Source organism: Physella acuta, unplaced genomic scaffold (assembly GCF_028476545.2).
Source record: "Physella acuta isolate Inbredline_101_S28 unplaced genomic scaffold, ASM2847654v3 ptg001212l, whole genome shotgun sequence".
Taxonomy (NCBI): Eukaryota; Metazoa; Mollusca; class Gastropoda; family Physidae; genus Physella; species Physella acuta.
The window spans coordinates 298,543-320,727 of NW_026732729.1; the positions used below are offsets into that span (position 1 = coordinate 298,543).

At 38.4% G+C, this 22,185-nt stretch overlaps 1 protein-coding gene across 1 annotated transcript in view; it reads right to left on the bottom strand.

The window, feature by feature from the left end:
* LOC131957137 (speract receptor) overlaps positions 1-22,185 on the bottom strand; it is a 137,019-nt gene that overhangs the window by 98,151 nt on the left and 16,683 nt on the right. Inside the window, exon 2 of the mRNA XM_059321853.1 lies at positions 10,084-10,266. Within this exon, the coding sequence (XP_059177836.1) occupies positions 10,084-10,266 (183 nt within the window). The remainder of the gene's footprint in view (positions 1-10,083; positions 10,267-22,185) is intronic.

Here is a 22,185-nt window from a genome sequence, read left to right on the forward strand (position 1 = left end):
GATTAAAGGGGGATGATTTAATTGTCATTAAGGGGGATAAGTTGATTGCTTTGATGATAACATTATAAATAGGGAGTGGCTAAGTGGGTGGAGCCGATAGATTTTAACACGTAGGACTCCTTGATTTAAGGAGGATGGTATGGTAGCTGCATAATATAGATGAAGCTAGATCTAGATGTATTTTACTTAATATACTGTATGAATTTACGTATATACATGTATATATATATATATATATATATATATATATATATATATATATATATATATATATATATATATATATATATATGTAACTAGGGGAAGTTACCAAGAGACATAACGTGTTACAGTCTGACGTCATAGTGCAGATGGTAGACTGATAACGAACGCAAAGCCGCGGCGCAGTTGACAGGCTGATGCAACTAATGGAAACTATTACATGTACGTGAGATATAATGAGACGGTGAACTGTAGAGCGGAGAGTACCAAGTTGGTTGTGGAACGGGGTAGACGTGTGTGTTATGTGAGGATAGGAAGGATGGACATGTAGATTCAGTTATATGAAGCCTAGTGAGGACTGTTAGGGGTCAGTTGATTCAGACTATTATTGAGAAGCATTCCTGTTGATTTATTGTGTTATTATGAAGCATTTCTTGATTCATGTAATAAAGGATCAATAGCGAACCTGCATCTTGAGTATCTATACTGTGGTCAATGTTGTCTAGAATGAGTGGTTAAACTCGTTAACACGTGGCACTACAGGCAATTAGGTCTCATTACATGTGGCGTTGCGAGCATGGTAACTGTTGGCTCGTTACAATTGGCGTTGTCGGCAGGATAAATGTTCGCTCGTCACAATTGGCGCTGCGATCAGGGTGAATTCAACTAGACTTGCCGTTTAAGGCACCTATAGTCAACCTTGTGCATAACTGTGTTTAGTGTGTGTGTGAATTCGGACATTCAGGAACTGTGAAAATTGAGGAACGAGGAAAAATTTTTCATACACACACGGTAAGAAAGAACTCTTTTTTTTAGTACTTAAGGAAGAAAATGTCTACTCTGGACGAGAAGCAGACCCATATAGTGGTCCTACCCAGAGAGTCCCATATTAACAAATTTTACGGGGACGGAGACCCAACTTTAACCAACAGGTTCAGTGAAGAGGTCAAAGCGGCCTGGGCCTCGAGACATATGTCACCAGAGGAAAGATTAAGACTGCTGATGGGCAGTATAGGTGAAACGGTTAGGGCAGAGGTTAAGTGCCACGATAGGACCGTCCAATCAGATCCAGATAAGGTGCTGGATCTGATTATGGAGACCTTTGGGGAGAGACGGTCGGGAGTGCAACTGCTATCGGGATTCGTGGGCTTAAAGCAGAGAATGGCGGAGAGTGTGATGGAGTACTCACACAGGATGAACAGGGCCTTTGATTTGGTAAAGGGCAAATCACCGGACATTGATGTACGCCTACTGAGGGACCATTTCATCGAGGGGCTAGCAACCCCGATCTTAAGGAGAGAGTTGAAAGAGGAGGTCCACAGAGATCAGCAGTTGACCTTCCTTCAGGTCAGGAACTCAGCGATCCGCAGGTCCGAGGATGAGGACCAATCGAACTGTTCGGTGGACAAAGTCTCTGTGCCTGAACAGAGACAATCCCCACCCACAGGGGCCGACACGATGGAGACCATGATGGCTCAACTGTTGGCCCACCTAGAGAAGGTTGACCAACGTTTGGAGAGGTTGGAAAGCAGGTCAACAGTGGAGAATCAGGAAAAGAACGGGACAAAACAGGGACGGGTTGGACGGCCGCGTCCTGCCAAGCCATCACTCCAATGGACGGCAGACGGTCGACCAATTTGTTTGTCTTGTTCACAACCCGGACATATGGCACGGTACTGTCCGGTGAAACGATCGCCCTCTGTACGGCAGGTCAAGGCTACAGAGCGGCGAGGTAAGGACTTGGTAAACAAAATGACACAGAAACACAGTAAGGAGAAAAAGAAAGGTAAAACACAACTAATGGAAAAAATGAACTGTGAAATGAACTTGAATGTTGAAAAGTTTCAAGTGAACAATTTGTTGGTAGAGAAAAATGATGATAAGAAGAAAATTGGTAGACTTAATAAAGGAATTCAAAGTCTAACCAGGAAACTGGATAGGAAAAGTTCATGCAAATCAAAAGCACAGGAGAAATGTTCATCTTTAAAGTGTCTGTTATCGGAAGAAGTAAATAAAAATATTAGACAACAGAACAGGGTTGGCAAACTAGAAGGAATGAAAGAGTCTCAAACAAGACTTGAAGAGAAATTATCCGATATTGAAAAAGAACTTCAAATTACAGCAAGGCTGGGATCCATCGAACAGCGATGGGCAGCAGAATTGGCACTCGTTGACCTAGAGAGAAAACATCGCCCGGGGCGGTCCAATGGCAATGCGGACGCCTTATCAAGGAATCCTTACGAGAGACCGGGCGATGAGGAAGAAACGCTGACAGGAATATGTGAGGTCAGAGCGTCAGCAGATATCCCTCACGGGGTGCAAATGATGCAAAACGGGCAGACCGGGGTGGAGCACATATCCACAGATCCCGGACATATGGACAGTAGTGATTTTAATTGCCTTAATCACAAAAAGATAAGAGATGCCCAGAGAACGGATAGTGGCTTACAACCGCTATTGAAATACGTCCAGGAACAAAAATTCCCAGGAAGAAGGGAAAGAGAACAATTTGGTCGGGAAACAAAGAAAATACTGAGTCAGTGGAACCGTCTCAGTATAAAGGATGGTGTTCTCATGCGGAGAATTCATGACCAAATTGATGGCACAATACACCAGGTGGTGGTGCCGGGACAATTACGAGAAGAAGTGCTAAGGTTGGCACATGACAGGGCAGGACACCAGGGTCAGGACAGGACCCACAAAATATTACGACGGAGGTGTTACTGGCCCAATATGGAAATGGAGGTCAAACGCCATTGTGAGGCTTGTGTGAGGTGTCAGCATGCGAAAATGCCAGTTGTCAAAATGAGACAGCCATCAGGACACCTACTAGCGACAAAACCACTAGAGATTGTGACTATGGACTTTACGTCGTTGGAGCAATCATCGGATGGGACGGAACATGTGTTGGTAATGACTGATGTATTCACCAAATGGACTGTGGCGGTGCCCACACGAGATCAGACTGCCAAAACAGTGGCAAAGGTCTTATTAGAACATTGGTTCATCAAATATGGCATACCAAGACAATTACACTCTGACCAAGGAAGGGCCTTTGAGTCAGAAGTAATTAACCAACTGTGCAGTCACTACGGGATCAACAAATCCAGAACAACCACATTTAATCCGAAAGGAAACGGACAGTGCGAACGGTTCAACCGCAGCATGCATGATTTGCTGCGTACTCTAGAACCTGAACAGAAAAAACGTTGGCCGGATTTTCTCCCAGAGTTGGTATACCTATACAACTGCACCCCGCATGCCACAACCGGCTTTTCGCCACACATGTTGCTGTTCGGACGGGAGGCTCGACTCCCTCTTGATTTGTTCTTAGGAAAAAGGGAGAGTATGACTGGCTCATACACCGCACTGGAATATGTGAATGAACATATGAGAAGAATTAGAGAAATGTACAGGGTAGTACAGGAAAGACTAGAACATGAATCTCGGCGAAGGGAACCGCCGATACAGACGAAGGACCCGCCACTCAAACTGAATGACAGGGTATTACTGCGTAGCCACCCGTTAGGCAGAAACAAAATCCACGATCTCTGGGGACAGGAGATATGGCAAGTCGTGGAGATGCCTAAAGTAGCAGGTGGCCCCTTTAAGATAAGACCCATCGATCACGCCAAACCGGATCGGTGGGCGAATATTGCTCAATTAAAGAAATATTGGAATAGGCAAGAAGAGCAGTTACACACAGAGAAACCCAAGACAATTAGGGAACCGGAAGTTATAACGGAAATTCACATACCCATTCCGGAACCATATCACCATCAACAGAACAACAGCGATACGCAAGGGGAGGATACCGGCAACAATGAGGATCCCGGTCCCTCCAAAAGCAGAGAGACAGTAGACCATCAGATAAGTGGTCCGCGGAGAAGTTTGAGAAACAGAAAGAATACGAAATTTTTTGTCAGCAACCATCAATTCTTTCATGGTCGCGCTGGTATGAAAACAGACTGTTCAAAAAGTCATAAAAGTGAACTGGTGAAGGCACCAAACGAAAAAAGGTGGATGTGAATTCTAGAACTGTTTTGTGTCTCAGGAAGATGATGTAGACACAGTTAATATGTGAAATAGGTATAACTGTCAATTGTATACGAATGGAACGTCGTGGACAGTGAGTGGAACAATAAATTTTTTTTTACGACTGTGCGATTGACTTTGGAGGAGTGCACCTGCCAGGCGTTGTTTGTGGTTGAAAACACACAAAAAAAAAGCAGGGGTGGATGTAACTAGGGGAAGTTACCAAGAGACATAACGTGTTACAGTCTGACGTCATAGTGCAGATGGTAGACTGATAACGAACGCAAAGCCGCGGCGCAGTTGACAGGCTGATGCAACTAATGGAAACTATTACATGTACGTGAGATATAATGAGACGGTGAACTGTAGAGCGGAGAGTACCAAGTTGGTTGTGGAACGGGGTAGACGTGTGTGTTATGTGAGGATAGGAAGGATGGACATGTAGATTCAGTTATATGAAGCCTAGTGAGGACTGTTAGGGGTCAGTTGATTCAGACTATTATTGAGAAGCATTCCTGTTGATTTATTGTGTTATTATGAAGCATTTCTTGATTCATGTAATAAAGGATCAATAGCGAACCTGCATCTTGAGTATCTATACTGTGGTCAATGTTGTCTAGAATGAGTGGTTAAACTCGTTAACACGTGGCACTACAGGCAATTAGGTCTCATTACATGTGGCGTTGCGAGCATGGTAACTGTTGGCTCGTTACAATTGGCGTTGTCGGCAGGATAAATGTTCGCTCGTCACATATATATATATATATATATATATATATATATATATATATACACTGATAGAGACTGAGGGGAGAAGAAAGAGAGGCCAGTTGTTGAAAAAGTAATAATTACAACTGATCCTGTTTGATATACTAGAAACAAAACTTCTCCGTAAAATATTCACAAAAATAATTTTTTTTTAGTTTTGAATGTTATCGATTTGATACTATCGTTTTTAAATCCGCATTTGGTTTCAGAAAAATCCATGTCTGATAAAAATAAAACGAAATATGCGATACAATATATTTCGCACCTAATATTAATGTCGCTTATTTTTTAAAAAATATTTTTATTAATCTTTTTCCACCTTCTGTAAATTCTTTTTTTAAATTTTCCTGAAACACAAAGCGTCAGTGCATAATGTTAACAATTTCACTGCTTTCAACTCGCATGAATGTGCTAAAAGCTTGTCAATGCCTTAACTTAATAACGCGATATTTCAAAATGGTTTTAACAACCGGCTTCTGGTTGTAATGTTGGTAGAAATATCCGCTTACAAAAATATTACGGGCCCTGATTTGTCGTCTGGCGTAAGATGATATCCCAGCAGCCCTAGGGGGATTGGGGTTTTTTTTTCAACTGAGCGAGTTTTTTTTTTTATAATAATACAACGGTGTACAGAAGGAAAAAAATAATGTTCTTTTTTTAATATACGAACGATCTGAGCGCGATTTGAATTTTGTTCAATGTGCTATGGGAGTTTAATCCTTCTGGAAAGTAGAGGAGGAGGGGAGGGTGAGGGGTTGAGTGTGGAGTGGTTGTTTACGTGATTTAAATGAAGAGAATAAAATGCGTTTTATACTAGGAAAAAAGAAAGGCATTTTTTTTTAATGTAGCACAAATATCGTGTTATTGGGTTTTAGTGCAGGGCATCCAGATACCAGAACTACAGGAAATAATAAAAATGTGTTTGTATAATTTTTTTGTACTCAATAAATGCTTGCCCTGTTTATTATAATTTTGAGGTGTGAGTTTCAGCATTTGAAGTTTTAAGAGAATTCGTATTTCAACAACTTGTTAATGATTAAAGGCTTTTAACAGAAATTCTTGATTTGAAAAAAATCTATGTACAGCCAGTAAAGCAAGATATATTTACATCATATCTGAACATTCTATCCAATAATTGGTGCGAAAATAAAAAGAGTAAAGTACATGACTAATCTCCCTTTGGAAGCGAGGGAGACTTAAGTGGATAGGGTCAAGTATGAAAGGGGCGGCAATCCCTCGCCGACAGTCTAGATGGGGATCCCTGTCACTGAAGTGTCGCAGGAATTCTGACACGGGAAAATGATGAGGCAACAGATGGATCGTCTCACGGACACACTCTGGAACTTTTCCTGACACTAATTAATGCGGGGGGAGATTCCGGGTCGTCGTGGTAACCGGGAAAAACGCTAGGAAAATTGTGTCTTTTTGAAAGATATTTTTTTTATAATTAGGTTACATCTGGCATAAATTGACAGACAGAGATGGTGATGTGTAGGATGGTGTCAGTGGATAATATGGAGAGATCGTTTGTTGCAGGAAGACACAGGTTAACACAGAGATTTGGAACTTTTGGTGCATCAAAATACAACGTGTAGTAACAGACAAAGTGTTGGGGACGGGTTTCTATTGTATAATAAGATAAAGCACGGTACTTAAGGAGCAGGGTACGACAAATATTTGGAGCATTTGGTACATTATAAACGTCAGGATAAACAAAGTGTATGGGACTTGTGTTTGATACATAGAGTACAAGTCTTTCTTCTTCTTCTTCTTCGTTCTTAATTATTAGTGTTGAAGGGGATCGAGATTTATCTGCCAGTGAGAGACTTTGTTCGAATAATCAACCATGAGCTTTTTGCCGACTCGACCACGCCTTCAACACAATTAAGCGTTACGTGTCAACTGGTTATGCGCCATTGAGGCCATTGACTCCGATTTCAGCCTGCTTTTCTTTTTGGATTTGCTTCCATAGCCTTTGTCCAACCAAGAACAAACTACAAGGCAGCAGTTGTTTGATTTTGGAGTTGTCTCTCCTAGAAGAGTAGCTGTCCCCGGCTAACGAGCCTCATCTGCCCGAGGGTTCGAACTCGAGACTTTTCGGTTTAGCAACCATGAGCTTTACCGACTCGACCACGCCGAACCCCTAGAGTACAAGTTAAAACAAAGTGTTTGTGACTTGTGTTTGGTACATAGAGTGCAGGATAAGACAAAGTATTTGAACATTTAGTGCATTTTAATACAACGTTTTGGGGAGATTATGTGCAGGGTCAGACTAAGTGTTTGGGAATGTTATTGTATAATGAAACAAAACTTTTGGAGACTAGTTGTATTAACATACAATAGTTGGGATTTTAGAGCAGGGATTTATTGGGATAAGATATGTAAAGCAGATGGGCAATTATATAGATGAAGATATTGTTTGTTCTGTAGGCTGGTTCTAGACAATCACGTAGACTTTTGTCTTGGTTCCACATCATAACAAATAAAGCGCCGTGTTTGCTGGAAGACAAAAAGGTGAAAGCAATTTTCCCATCTTTGTGTTACAATAAAGGTCATGGATTAACATCCATTATTTGGTTTGACATATCAGCAAGAGAAATATGATAAGCGCTGTCCTGGTTAAAATCACAAGCTAAATGGTGATTATTCTGAAAGATGATTCTATGTCCAAGTAATTACAAACATTTCCAAACATCGAAATATCTAAAACAAATAGTTGGAAAATATTTCAATGTCAAGAAACTATTTATCCTCTATTAATAAACAGATTGAGTGTATTTTGAGCAATGATTATGTACAGTACGAGCTTACAACTTGAAAAATGACAATTTTAGTGTAATCAATCACAACAAAGATTAGTTAAACCGAAATTTTTAAAATCTCGAAATTGGTAGTTAACATGAAATGCATCTGTTGGAAAGTTAAGTTAAAGAAACGTATCATTTGATAAGCCCAAACATTCTAAAGGTTCGTGTTTTTTTCTGTCCTCGATAAATTAAAATATAGTGTGGACTTAAAAGCTAATAGGGGGATCAGGTCTGTAAACCAGACTGGAAAATAATTCGTCTAATAACTAAGTGACCACCGCAGCACATTACTGTTCTATATAATAAACTAAATTTGTCACTATAAAGTAGGCCTATATCAAGTTTTTTTAGAAAACTTTTCGTGTCTTGAAAAATCTTTAAAAAGTATTATTGTGTACTAACTAAAAACAGGGTAAGAAAAAATACATAATTGGTATGCTCTATGTGTTAGTTATAGTACTACTACCGCAGTGGTAGAAAGTAAAGGTTGGCTAACGTCAAATTGTATTTTAGATTTATTTTTCACGAAGAACTGAGAATTGTCTATACATATCAAAACCTTTATTTTTATCCGAAAATGTAATCGTTTGTTAGCTTTCATCACATGTTCAGTTAAAAATCGAAATTTGAAATTATTCCCTCTTAAAAGATGAAAGTAAAGTAGACCGCAGTAACCGCCTTTAATCTTTACAGTGGTTTCTTCTGTTATCTACAAAGTCTGTTTATTCCGGAAACGGCAGATCCGTAACAGACGTCACAAAAAGGCCACGTGGTCACGTGAAAACCGTTACTGTAATTATAATAATTACAGACACGGGTAGCGAGACCTTTTGATTGGCTGATAGACTAATCCAATAATAACACGTTTTACCTGTGGCCCCTGACAAACAACCAATGGGGACGTTCGTTACAACTTTGTAAATTGTTTGAAAATAGAAAATGTTGATTATTTTTAACCCGAACCCTCTCGTGACACAAATTGCTGTGATTATCTCCCTGCAGATTATATTTAGATTAAGGTCGGCTCAATCTTTTGGGGGACTTTGCCTTTTAAAGAGGAATCTTTTTCAAACAGAAAATTATTCTTTTCCAAAAATTGGACGGGTTAAAAATAAAACAAAAGGAATCAATCTTTGCCGAGAATTGAAACCGATTCGGATAATGGCAGTGCTAAAGTGATGCCTGGCTTTCTGAATACAAAAATAAATATGTCCTCGCAACCGATTTAACGTTGAAATGATTAAGTTTTAATGGACTATTTGGGATGAACATGGTAAGGTTCGACAACTATTAGGGTGGTGTATATGTGTACAGCCCGATCAAATTAATGGAAAACGTGTAGGCCTAATGTGTAAATCCCCAATTTTTAAATAAAATTATAATAATATATTTTAAATAATTATTTTTTTTTAATTGAAAAGCAAATATTAAAAAGTGAAAACGATTTGAATGATTTTTTTCTATAAAGATGTTACTCTTCGCAGCAAGCAAACCTGATCTTATAAATAACCAAACAAATCGCACCATTTAAATTTTATAGTCTAGTTACTATAAATAAACCTACTATTAAAACTGACGATGTCACACCCACAATAAAATTACCTTCTCCGTCTTCGTTCTTATTTTTAGTGTTGGAAGAGATTCCCCCAACACAAATAAATACACGTGTCAACTCGTTATGCGCCATTGAGGCCATTGACTCCAATTTCAGCCTACTTTTCTTTTTGGATTTGCTTCCATAGCCTTTTCCAACCAAGAACAAACTACAAGGCAGCAGTTGTTTTATTTTGGAGAGGTCTTTCCTAGATGAGTGGCTGTCCCCAGCTAACGAGCCTCATCTGTCCGAGGTTTTGAAACTCGGGACTCATCGGTTCAGCAACCATGAGCCTAATCGACCCGACCACGCCGACCATTAAACATAACCCCGCAGACCCAGACAACTGAATTATACCACTCCCCACTTTACATACTTTACTATCCCCACGCATATATTCATATTTACTATGTTTACCACACCCCATGACCCTAAAAAACAACAATCACAAACCAATCAACACAACAACTTAGCCAAAAACTGATCATTACAAAATACCCCCCCCCCCCCCTCACCTTCCTTGAAACAAATCTCAATAACAACTCATAAAACGTAACTGACTATAACAACCCCCTCCCCCTCCCTTCCTCTGCTTCCTTACATCCCAATCAGAACTCTAAAACCGTGTTAAAAAACAACACCCGCAACTCTAAAGGACACAGCCGATTACATACTGACCTCTAGTATCGTTTCAGCCGTGGGCGTGTACTCCGTGTTATTGTTATAAATAAACGTTACTCGATTCCACTTGAAGTGCTGTAGAATCGATACCACGGTCTCGGAGATCTGTGAATCCGTAGGTTTGGTTCTAGCGAAAGTCGGATACAGGGATTTGTCGCTCACCTCCGATGCTGTGCAGTACTGAAACGTAAGGAAATATAAGCTCGTGTTACCAATTTAATTAAATCGTGTAAATATTATATAACATAAACAGGGGTGGAAGGTGGGTAATAGTTACAATACATCATATTGAATTTATGCTGGGTGGTGATAAATAACAATTGTATGTAACACTGACTTTAAATTAATTACTGAAGTCATGGTTTTGCTAAACATGTTATATTAATAAAAAAAAAAATTAAAATAGACATCACAGCTTATGTTTTAACAAACATTCTCTAAAAAGAGGTGTTACTCATATATTTAGTTTGTAAAAAAATCATTTCTTTTTCCTTTTTTATTTTTTTATTTTTTTTCAGTGCCAATATGTGTTTTGGATTATATGTAAACAAAGAAAGTTGAGAATTTTCACCATGTAATTGTATTTATAATAAACTAGCCGTCCCGGCCAGGCCCTGCTCTGGCTTCTGTGAAAAACCTTTCTGTTAAAGACCATTACCTGTGTGTTTAGTAATCATCATAAACCCGGCATTGCACACCCAAACCAAAACCAAAACAACAAAACGCAAACATAACGCTAACACAATTACAAATACAAACGAAAAGAAAAACCTAACAACTAACCCAACCACAACCACAAACACCAATACGAACACAAAGAAAAAAACAAACGAAAAAGCAAACGAAAACAAACCAAATCCAAATGCAAATGCAAAACCAACCACAAACCAAAAGAAAAAAACACAAACGAAAAAACAAACGAAAACAAACCAAATACAAACGCAAAACCAACCACAAACACAAATACAAACACAAACGCAAAGAAAATAAAACACAAACGAAAACGAAAAAAGAAAGAACAAAAACGAACCAAATCAAAACGCAACCACTAACGCAAACCCAACCTAAACACAAAGAAAACACTAACGCGAACATAAACGCACAGTGCTCAGAGTCTAGCCCGGGGCAGAATCGCCTGTTTCAGCTTAATAAACGACTATAGTACCCCAACTTATTCATAGTCTTTTGCACTCACTTTAATGAACGTAGGCGCGAAACCGAACACGGGAGGCCCGGGACCCCAAATAGCACCCTGTCTGGGCGCCAGAGGACGCACCATGACGTCACCGCCTGATTGAACTTAGTAAACGACTATAGTACATAACTTATTCATAGTCTTTTGAACTCACGCGAACGTAGATACCATAGCGTACACCGGAAGGCCCGGGGCGCCAAATAGCACCCTGTCGGGGTGCCGGAGGACGCCCGGATTTGATTCACTTAAAGACTATAGTAACCTTTCTTATCCATTGTCTATCGCACTGTTCAAAACAAAATTATGCAGCATAGCGCTCACATGATAGCCCAGGGTGCCAAATCGAACCGTGCAAGGGCGCCGGCGGACGCGCCTGTTTCAATTTAGTGAACAAAAATGATAATACTCCAAGCTTATCCGTAAATGGAAAGAAATAAACATATAGGATTTGTAGGACCTGGCTTATTAAATGTTATTGATTTAAAAAAAATAAAAAATTATTTAACAGTATGTTCAGTGTATAGAATAAATAAAAGGCAGTGTTAAAAATACCTAACGACATTGCACTTAATCAATCCCCGCTAATTATGTAATTATTTTTTTTTTCTTAACACCAAAAACAAAGTAATAAAATGTAAATTCTTTCTTCTTAAGAATTTTTTTTATTAAAGGGAAGTAACTGTGCAGTCAATACATTTCCGACACAATTTTAGAAATTTTTTAAACGTCGATACACTTTTTAAAAATTTTATGTCGCGTTCATAATTGAAAATTATTCTTCTAAGTAAATAGAGTGAAAATTGTTTTTAAAGACTTTCAATGGTAATTTTTTGACTCGTAAATTTAGAATATGAGCACGATAAAAAATCTAACACTTAAATCCATAGAACTGTCAACGACAAACTTTTTTTTGCCACACGTTACAGAACTGAGCTTTATATATTAGAACTAGCCGTCCCGGCCAGGCCCTGCTCTGGCTTCTGTGAAAAACCCTTCTGTTAAAGACCATCACCTTTGTGTTTAGTAATCATCATAAACCCGGCATTGCCCACCCAAACCACAACCAACCAAAACCAAAACAACAAAACACAAACATAACGCTAACACAATTACAAATACAATCGAAAACAAAAACTTACAACAAACCAACCACAACCACAAACACCAATACGAACACAAAGAAAAAAGCAAACGAAAACAAACCAAATCCAAACACAAAACCAACCACAAACACAAACCCAAAGAAAAAAACAAACGAAAAAGCAAACGAAAACAAACCAAATACAAACGCAAAACCAACCACAAACCCAAAGAAAAAAAACACAAAAGAAAAAACAAACGAAAACAAACCAAATCCAAACGCAAAACCAACCTCAAACACAAATACAAACACAAACCCAATGAAAATAAAACACAAACGAAAACGAAAAAAGAAAGAACAAAAACGAACCAAATCAAAACGCAACCACTAACGCAAACCCAACCTAAACACAAAGAAAACACTAACGCGAATATAAACGCAAAGTGCTCACGGGGCTGAATCGCCTACTTCAACTTAATAAACGACTATAGTACCCCAACTTATTCATAGTCTTTTGCACTCACTTTAATGAACGTAGGCGCGAAACCGAACACGGGAGGCCCGGGACCCCAAAAAGCACCCTGTCTGGGCGCCAGAGGACGCACCATGACGTCACCGCCTGATTGAACTTAGTAAACGCCTATAGTGCATAACTTATTTATAGTCTTTTGAACTCACGCGAACGTAGATACCATAGCGTACACCGGAAGGCCCGGGGCGCCAAATAGCACCCTGTCGGGGTGCCGGAGGACGCCCGGATTTGATTCACTTAAAGACTATAGTAACCTTTCTTATCCATAGTCTATCGCACTGTTTAAAACAAAATTATGCAGCATAGCGCTCACATGATAGCCCAGGGTGCCAAATCAAACCGTGCAGGGGCGCCGGCGGACGCGCCTGTTTCAATTTAGTGAACAAAAATGATAATACTCCAAGCTTATCCGTAAATGGAAAGAAATAAACGTATATGATTTGTAGGACCTGGCTTATTAAATGTTATTGATTTTAAAAAAAAATAATAATTATTGAACAGTATGTTCAGTGTATAGAATAAATAAAAGGCAGTGTTAAAAATACCTAACGACATTGCACTTAATCAATCCCCGCTAATTGTGTAATTATTTTTTTTTTTCTTAACACCAAAAACAAAGTAATAAAATGTTAATTCTCTCTTCTTAAGGATTTATTTTTCATTAAAGGGAAGTAACTTTGCAGTCAATACATTTCCGACACAATTTTAGAAATTTTATAAACGTCGATACACTTTTTAAAAATTTTATGTCGCGTTCATAATTGAAAATTATTCTTCCAAGTAAATAGAATGAAAATTGTTTTTAAAGACTTTCAATGGTAATTTTTCGACTCGTCAATTTAGACTTTGAGCACGATAAAAAATCTAACACTTAAATCCGTAGAAGTGTCAACGACAAACTTTTTTTTTGCCACACGTTACAGAACTGAGCTTTATATATTAGACTAGCCGTCCCGGCCAGGCCCTGCTCTGGCTTCTGTGAAAAACCTTTCCGTTAAAGACCATTACCTGTGTGTTTAGTAATCATCATAAACCCGGCATTGCCCACCCAAACCACAACCAACCAAAACAACAAAACGCAAACATAACGCTAACAGAATTAGAAATACAAACGAAAACAAAAACCTAACAACAAACCCAACCACAACCACAAACACCAATACAAACACAAAGAAAAAACAAACGAAAACAAAAACCTAACAACAAACCCAACCACAAACACCAATACCAAAAAAAAACAACGAAAAAGCAAACGAAAACAAACCAAATCCAAACGCAAAACCAACCAAAAACACAAATACAAACCCAAACAAAAAAAAAACAAAAACGAAAAAAGAAAGAACAAAAACGAACCAAATCAAAACGCAACCACTAACGCAAACCCACCTAAACACAAAGAAAACACTAACGCGAACATAAACGCCCGGGGCAGAATCGCCTGTTTTAGCTTAATAAACGACTATAGTACCCCAACTTATTCATAGTTTTTGCACTCACTTAAACGAACGCGCCTGTTTCAATTTAATGAACAATTATAATACTCCAAGCTTATCCGTAAAATACCTAAAACATTTGCACTTGATCAATCCCCGCTAATTATGTAATTATTTTTTTCCCAACACCAAAACAAAGTAATTAAAAAGTAAATGCTTTTCAACTAATGCAAAGGTTTCATAAAGGGAAGTAATTGTGTTTTGCCTAATTTATCAAAGGGAAGTAAGCGCTATAGGACTAAATAAAAACATAATTAGAATTTTTGTAAAAGATGATATTTTTTTTAAAACTTGTGTTTAATGAACATGCCGACAATTATTACTATAATTTGAAAAATGAAAATGATTTCCCAACACTTTTAATAGTAATTTTTTAACTCATAAATTTAGACAAACGCGCACGATAATTGATCTAACACTTAAATCCGTAGAAATGCCAACGACAAACATATGCGTTACAGAATTGAGCTTTATATATTAGACTAGCCGTCCCGGCCAGGCCCTGCTCTGGCTTTTGTGAAAAACCTTTCTGTTAAAGACCATTACCTGTGTGTTTAGTAATCATCATAAATCCGGCATTGCCCACCCAAACCACAACCAACCAAAACAACAAAACGCAAACATAACGCTAACACAATTACAAATACAAACGAAAACAAAAACCTAACAACAAACCCAACCACAACCACAAACACCAATACAAACACAAAGAAAAAACAAACAAAAAAGCAAACGAAAACAAAAACCTAACAACAAACCCAACCACAAACACCAATACCAAAAAAAAAAAAAAAAAAAAAAAAAAAAACGAAAAAGCAAACGAAAACAAACCAAATCCAAACGCAAAACCAACCAAAAACACAAATACAAACCCAAACAAAACAACACAAACAAAAACGAAAAAAGAAAGAACGAAAACAAACCAAATCCAAACGCAAAACCAACCAAAAACACAAATACAAACCCAAACAAAAAAAACACAAACAAAAACGAAAAAAGAAAGAACAAAAACGAACCAAATCAAAACGCAACCACTAACGCAAACCCAACTAAACACAGAGAAAACACTAACACGAACATAAACGCCCGGGGCGGAATCACCTGTTTTAGCTTAATGAACGACTATAGTACCCCAACTTTATTCATAGTCTTTTGCACTCACTTAAACGAACGCGCCTGTTTCAATTTAATGAACAATTATAATACTCCAAGCTTATCCGTAAAATACCTACAACATTTGCACTTGATCAATCCCCGCTAATTATGTAATTATTTTTTTTTTCCCAACACCAAAACAAAGTAATTAAAAAGTAAATTTATTTTCCACAAAATTCAATGGTTTTATAAAGGGAAGTAATTGTGTTTTTCCTAATTTATCAAAGGGAAGTAAGTGCTATAGGACTAAATAAAGACATAATTAGAATTGTTGTAAAAGATGATATTTTTTTAAAACTTGTGTTGAATGAACATGTCGACAATTATTACTATAATTTGAAAAATTAAAATTATCTCCCAACACTTTCAATAGTAATTTTTTAACTCATAAATTTAGACAACTGCGCACGATAATTGATCTAACACTTAAATCCATAGAAATGCCAACGACAAACATATGCGTTACAGAATTGAGCTTTATATATTAGATTCATATAGTAATAAGGGGTGTCATATTATTTGTGTAATGTTATATATTCACGTTCCATTAACTCGTTAGCTCTGGTTAATAATTAATGTAATTAAAATCTTTAAAAATGTACCTGTTGCTTTGTTGAAAGTGAGCATAACCTTTTAGTTGTGTGATCTATTAACTACTTTAGTTATCAAACAAAGGGAAACTACTTTATTATATTTCAAAATATTTCGTAATATTGAATGAAAATAAAATAATACATGCAACCACAAACTTGTTTAGATAATAATCTAATTAAATGTGTTTTTACAGTTTCGATGGAAATAGTATTTTTAACATACATTTTTATCCATGTTTAAATATTTTATTTAAAAAATATGTTTGGTAAACGTTAATTAAATTGTCCAAATTGAAAAGAAAAACAATGATGAAAAACTCATGATGAAAGATTAAAAAAAAAATACCAGGTAAAAAATGTACGACGATTACGTAATAATGTAAACGTCATTTTGTATAGCAAATATAAAACAAAATTGAGAACGTATTCGAATTTAGACCAAGCTAACAACATGTATTATAGGAGAACGAAAAAAATGAAAGTTGAATGAGTTGAAGTGGTTATATGTAGAGGTGGTTGTGTGGAGAGGTGGTTGTGTGGAGAGGTGGTTGTGTGGAGAGGTGGTTGTGTAGAGAGGTGGTTGTGTGGAGAGGTGGTTGTGTGGAGAGAGGGTTGTGTGGAGAGGTGGTTGTGTGGAGAGGTGGTTGTGTGGAGAGGTGGTTGTGTGGAGAGGTGGTTGTGTGGAGAGGTGGTTGTGTGAAGAGGTGGTTGTGTGGAGAGGTGGTTGTGTAGAGAGGTGGTTGTGTGGAGAGGTGGTTGTGTGGAGAGGTGGTTGTGTGGAGAGGTGGTTGTGTGAAGAGGTGGTTGTGTGGAGAGGTGGTTGTGTAGAGAGGTGGTTGTGTGGAGAGGTGGTTGTGTGGAGAGGTGGTTGTGTGGAGAGGTGGTTGTGTGGAGAGGTGGTTGTGTGGAGAGAGGGTTGTGTGGAGAGGTGGTTGTGTGGAGAGGTGGTTGTGTGGAGAGGTGGTTGTGTGGAGAGGTGGTTGTGTGGAGAGGTGGTTGTGTGGAGAGGTGGTTGTGTGAAGAGGTGGTTGTGTGGAGAGGTGGTTGTGTAGAGAGGTGGTTGTGTGGAGAGGTGGTTGTGTGGAGAGGTGGCTGTGTGGAGAGCTTGTTGTGAGGAGAGGTGGTTGTGTGGAGAGGTGGTTGTGTGGAGATGTGGTTGTGAAGAGAGGTTGTTTTTTGGAGAGGTGTTTGTGTGGAGAGGTGGTTGTGTGGAGAGGCTGTGTGAAGAGGTGGTTGTGTGGAGATGTGGTTGTGTGGAGAGGTTGTTGTTTGGAGAGGTGGTTGTGTGGAGAGGTGGTTGTGTTGTGAGGTGGTTGTATGGAGAGGTGGTTGTGTGGAGAGGTGGAGAGGTGGTTGTGTTGAGAGGTGGCTGTATGGAAATATAACGAAAATTATGAAAACAACACATAAACATGGGGAAATTCTATGCACTTTATTTATAAGCAATTTAGGAACATAAAATACAACGTTGCCAAAGATAATAAGTATAAAACATATCGAGCCCCCAGAAATGTTGACAAGCCTGGCCTAATAAACAACATTTGATGCTGGCCAGTCTACAGCCAATGTTTACACAGCTCCTGTATCACGTGGCTTGTACCAGTCTCACGTGGTCAATACACAGCCAATGGGGTTGATTGGTTTCCCATATGATGTTTGCTGTATGTGCTGGTTAGTACTGACTAATCAAGCCGAAAAACTGGACAGTGGCTATGTTTACTTTAGATGTATTGCTTTAATAACCGAGACTGCCCATGGTAACGATCGCTAGAAGTGTAGATATGTGAATTATCTACTTGCTAATTAATAACAGATCCCTTTAGGCAGCGAGTAGCCTGAATATTAATTTCTAGAGAGATTTGGAACGGCGTGGTCGGACGACAGAGAGTACGTTTGCTAACCCCAAAGTTTTAAGTTCGAATCCCATGTTTGAGTTTGAATGACTACATAAAGCTCGGATGGGTACCTGGATGCGGATGTAAGGAATGCCGAGGTCACAGAGACAGAGACACTGTACCTGCCCTTGACCGTTCCTTCCTAGGTGGGCATTTAAAATCACCCGCAGGCATAATAAATAATTGAAAGCACTTAGAGAAAACTAGTGATTCAAATTAAATTTGCGTGCCTCTAATAAAATAGGTGAAGTAGAGTTTTGAAAGAAGGTATATGGGATTTTTATTTAGTATTGACAGTAATGATTTATTTTGAATTTTACCCAATGTTAGGTTCTGTAATTAATGTCTCAAACATACTAATTAATATTCCTTTCATTAAGGTAATACCAGCGGATGGGAGAGGTACGAAACACTTATATCGTGATATATGGTATAAGAATACGTTTAAACTCTGATGTACAAAATATAGATAGGTTTATGACCTACTACACATGGATAGGTCAAATTTCTAACGTACTACATATGGATAGAATAAGTCTTTGACGTAACGCATATGGATATAAGTCTGTGGTAGTTTCGGTTTAAAGGGGAACTACTTAATTACAATCTATTATTGGATTTGAACGCATGCCATTTGTGTCGAGTGGATTATTGCAAAATCGTGGGTTTATTTATGACGTCATGTGTCCAGCAAGACGTTGACCAATCGGTGGGTGAGTTGTGCGTTTAAAGGCCTATTGTTACGTCACTAATAGCCCGTCCGTGTAACGTTAGCGGTGGTAAATGTCAAAGGTCAACTGGGAGTGAATCTCACGGTTGATTAAACACAATTCACGAGCGTCTGGGTACAGAGGGGGGAGGGGGTGATGGAGGTAGTCAGCACATCTTCATAGAGGCCCACTAGATAGCATGATTACGTAGGAGAGGGGGGGGGGGAGTTCATTGGTTACCGTTGGGTTACATAAGAAAGTAGTATAAGTTGAAGGTCGTCAGGACTTTATTTAGCTATCTTTGGAGTGCATAGGACAGCATGATAGGGGGGGGGGGGGGTTCTAGAAAAATTCCGTAGGACTATCCATGTGGTATAGGGAATAAGGCAATTGGGAGGTGGTAGGCACAATTGTATATGGTTATCGTTAGGATACATGGGATAGTAGAATGGACAGCAACATTTCATGGAGCTACTATGAGGATACATTAGTTAATAGATAAATTGGATAGTCGTAAGAGGAACGTTGAAATTGTATCCTTAAGATACATGGGATAGTAGGATAAGTAGGAAAGATAGAAGAGAAGTCTCAGAGTGCTTTAACTAGGGTACGTGGGATAATATAATCGAGGGAAGGCGTAACGCAAACGTTTGGAAAAACCTGTCTTAGAGAGTATAAATGTTGCTGACGTCAGCATTTTCTCGACGAATAGGAAGTAAAGACTACAAGAGTTATCTGTTGCTCAGCCAGAGTTATCGATCTTAGAGCTAATCACGAACCAAGTGTTTCTTGAATACTTCTCGGAAAATTAGTTTTGTTTTAATGTCCAGTGTTTTACACATTTTTTGGATTTTACGATTTTGCCCATCCATTCTAATTAAGTATTTGATTATAATTAGATATTTAGCTTTAATCAGAGATTTTATTTTGTGCTTTTAATCTGACAAAGACACAGCCCAAAAGCTCGGTTTTCAAATTTGTCTCTTTTTACTGTATTAATCAAACTTTAATGAATAATTTTTAAACACCCTTTGACGTTGAAGTAATAAAAACAAAAATGAATATAAATAACAAGCTGACCGTTGGCGTGATAATCAGTTTTTTAATTAAAACCATATGCAAATATATTTTCAAAATTTAGATGTGTAATAAATTTTGTCAGTTTAATTTTCGCGTATACGAAGTATAGATGAAGTATCGTAATCGAAATCGAGATTTGCGTTTTCCTTGAGTCGGAAAAACTTAGTTTTTCAATATTTGTCTGTATGTCTGTGTGTCAGTGTGTATGTCTGTGTGTCTGTATGTCTCTGTGTCTGTGTGTCTGCATGTATGTGTGTCTGTTCTTACATAGGCTAACAGATAGGTATGACAGACCAGCATGTGATAGATCATCATGTGATACCCCAACGTATGACAGACGTCTGATACACCGGCATAAATCAGACCAATATATGACAGACCAGCATGTGACAGACCAGCATGTGACAGACCAGCATGTCTTCTTCTTCTTCTTCTTCGTTCTTAATTTTTGGTGCTGGAAGGGATCGAGCCTTATCTGCCAGAGGTTTGAACTCGAGAGTTTTTCGAATTTATCAACCATGAGCTTTTGCCGACTCGACCACGCCTCCGTCACAATTAAGGATACGTGTCAACTGGTTATGCGCCATTGACTCCGATTTCATCCTGCTTTTCTTTTTGGATTTGATTCCATAGCCTTTGTCCAACCAAGAACAAACTACAAGGCAGCAATCGTTTGATTTTGGAGTTGTCTCTCCTAGAAGAGTGGCTGTCCCCAGCTAACGAGCCTCATCCGCCCGAGGGTTCGAACTCGAGACTTATCGGTTTAGCATCCATGAACTTTACTGACTCGACCACGCCGACCCCTAGATCAGCATGTGACAGTCCAACATAAGATACCCCAACGTATGACAGATATCTGACAGTCCAGCATGTGACAGACCAGCATGTGACATACATTCATATGACAGACCAGCACATGACAGATCATCACATGACTGACCAGCATTTGACAATCCAACATACGATACCCCAGTGTACGACAGACGTATGACAGACCAGCATGTAACAGACCAGCACGTGAAAGACCAACATATGATACCCCATCGTATGACAGACGTATGACAGACACGAACACACGAAGACGTAAGAGGGACCTGTAACCCGACACCCCACAAACAGCAGCCCTGCTTCGTGCCACACGCCAACACAATTTATCTCTGATTGTTTACGTGAGCAGGTATAATTTCTGCTCCTGATGTGAAATTAGAAAATAAAAAGAAATGGGTTTTAATTTTTATTGATATTTGTTCTGTTAATGGCACATTGTTTGGTGTTTTTTTTTCCTTTTTTTAATTTTTTTTTTCGGATGAGGTCATACAGCTTTATAAATCCAATGATTATAATTTAAAATTGAAGAGCGCGTTTTAAGCGTATAAGACTATCGATTGTGTTGTATTTTTTGTTATTATAAAAGATATATACACTGAAGACAATAGCCAATCTTGTTGTAACGAGATATGATAGTTACGACTGCGACAGTTGTAGAAGAAAATGGTGTGGTCATGTTTATCTAAATGGTTCCTGTTCCAATGGTGACAGTTTTCATGGTTCCATTTGAGATGGCCACATTGTCGATGGCCTCAGCAATTATTGCCAAATTTATGACTGTTACAATTGTAATGGCCACAGTTATGATATCACTATTTCTGAAGACTACGTGTGCCCAAGTACCCTGCATCAGCACCAAATCTCCATAAAACAGTAGGAATACACTCACACACAAATACGCCCGCGTGCACACACACACACACACACAATCTACATTAAAAAAACAGACACACATATACAAAAATGCTTATAATAAACTTTCACCTAATAAACACACACGCGCACACATACATATAACAACTATCATAGTCATTTTTACTCGAGGACACATAGTTACACACACAAGCACACACGCACACACACGTGCCCACACACGCATTAACACAGCATACACTTTAAATATACAATCCAGTGCTATATTAGAAACTAGGGTATACACAGAACTATCTTCCATCGAAGTTAGTATACTTTAAAATCTGAATCAGACAGAAAATCACAAACAACAAAAAAATTACCAAGAATTAACCACACAAAAAAACCGCAACGTACTAACCCTCTTTTTATACATATTAAATTAAAAAGAAACCAAAAGAATTATATGCCACTCATAGAAAAGTGCAAAATACTCACATACTCACTAGCGATACAAAAATGACAAGCATTAAAAACTCACACCATAAAAAATCGTTACCATCGAATCAATAGAACGAAATTCATGTCCAAAATGGGACTTTTTAAAAAAACCTTTCCACCGAGATCTTGAGAGGAAATATAATTAGTCGGCAGCTAGTATTTAGTGTCTGGTGGGTTTGAATGG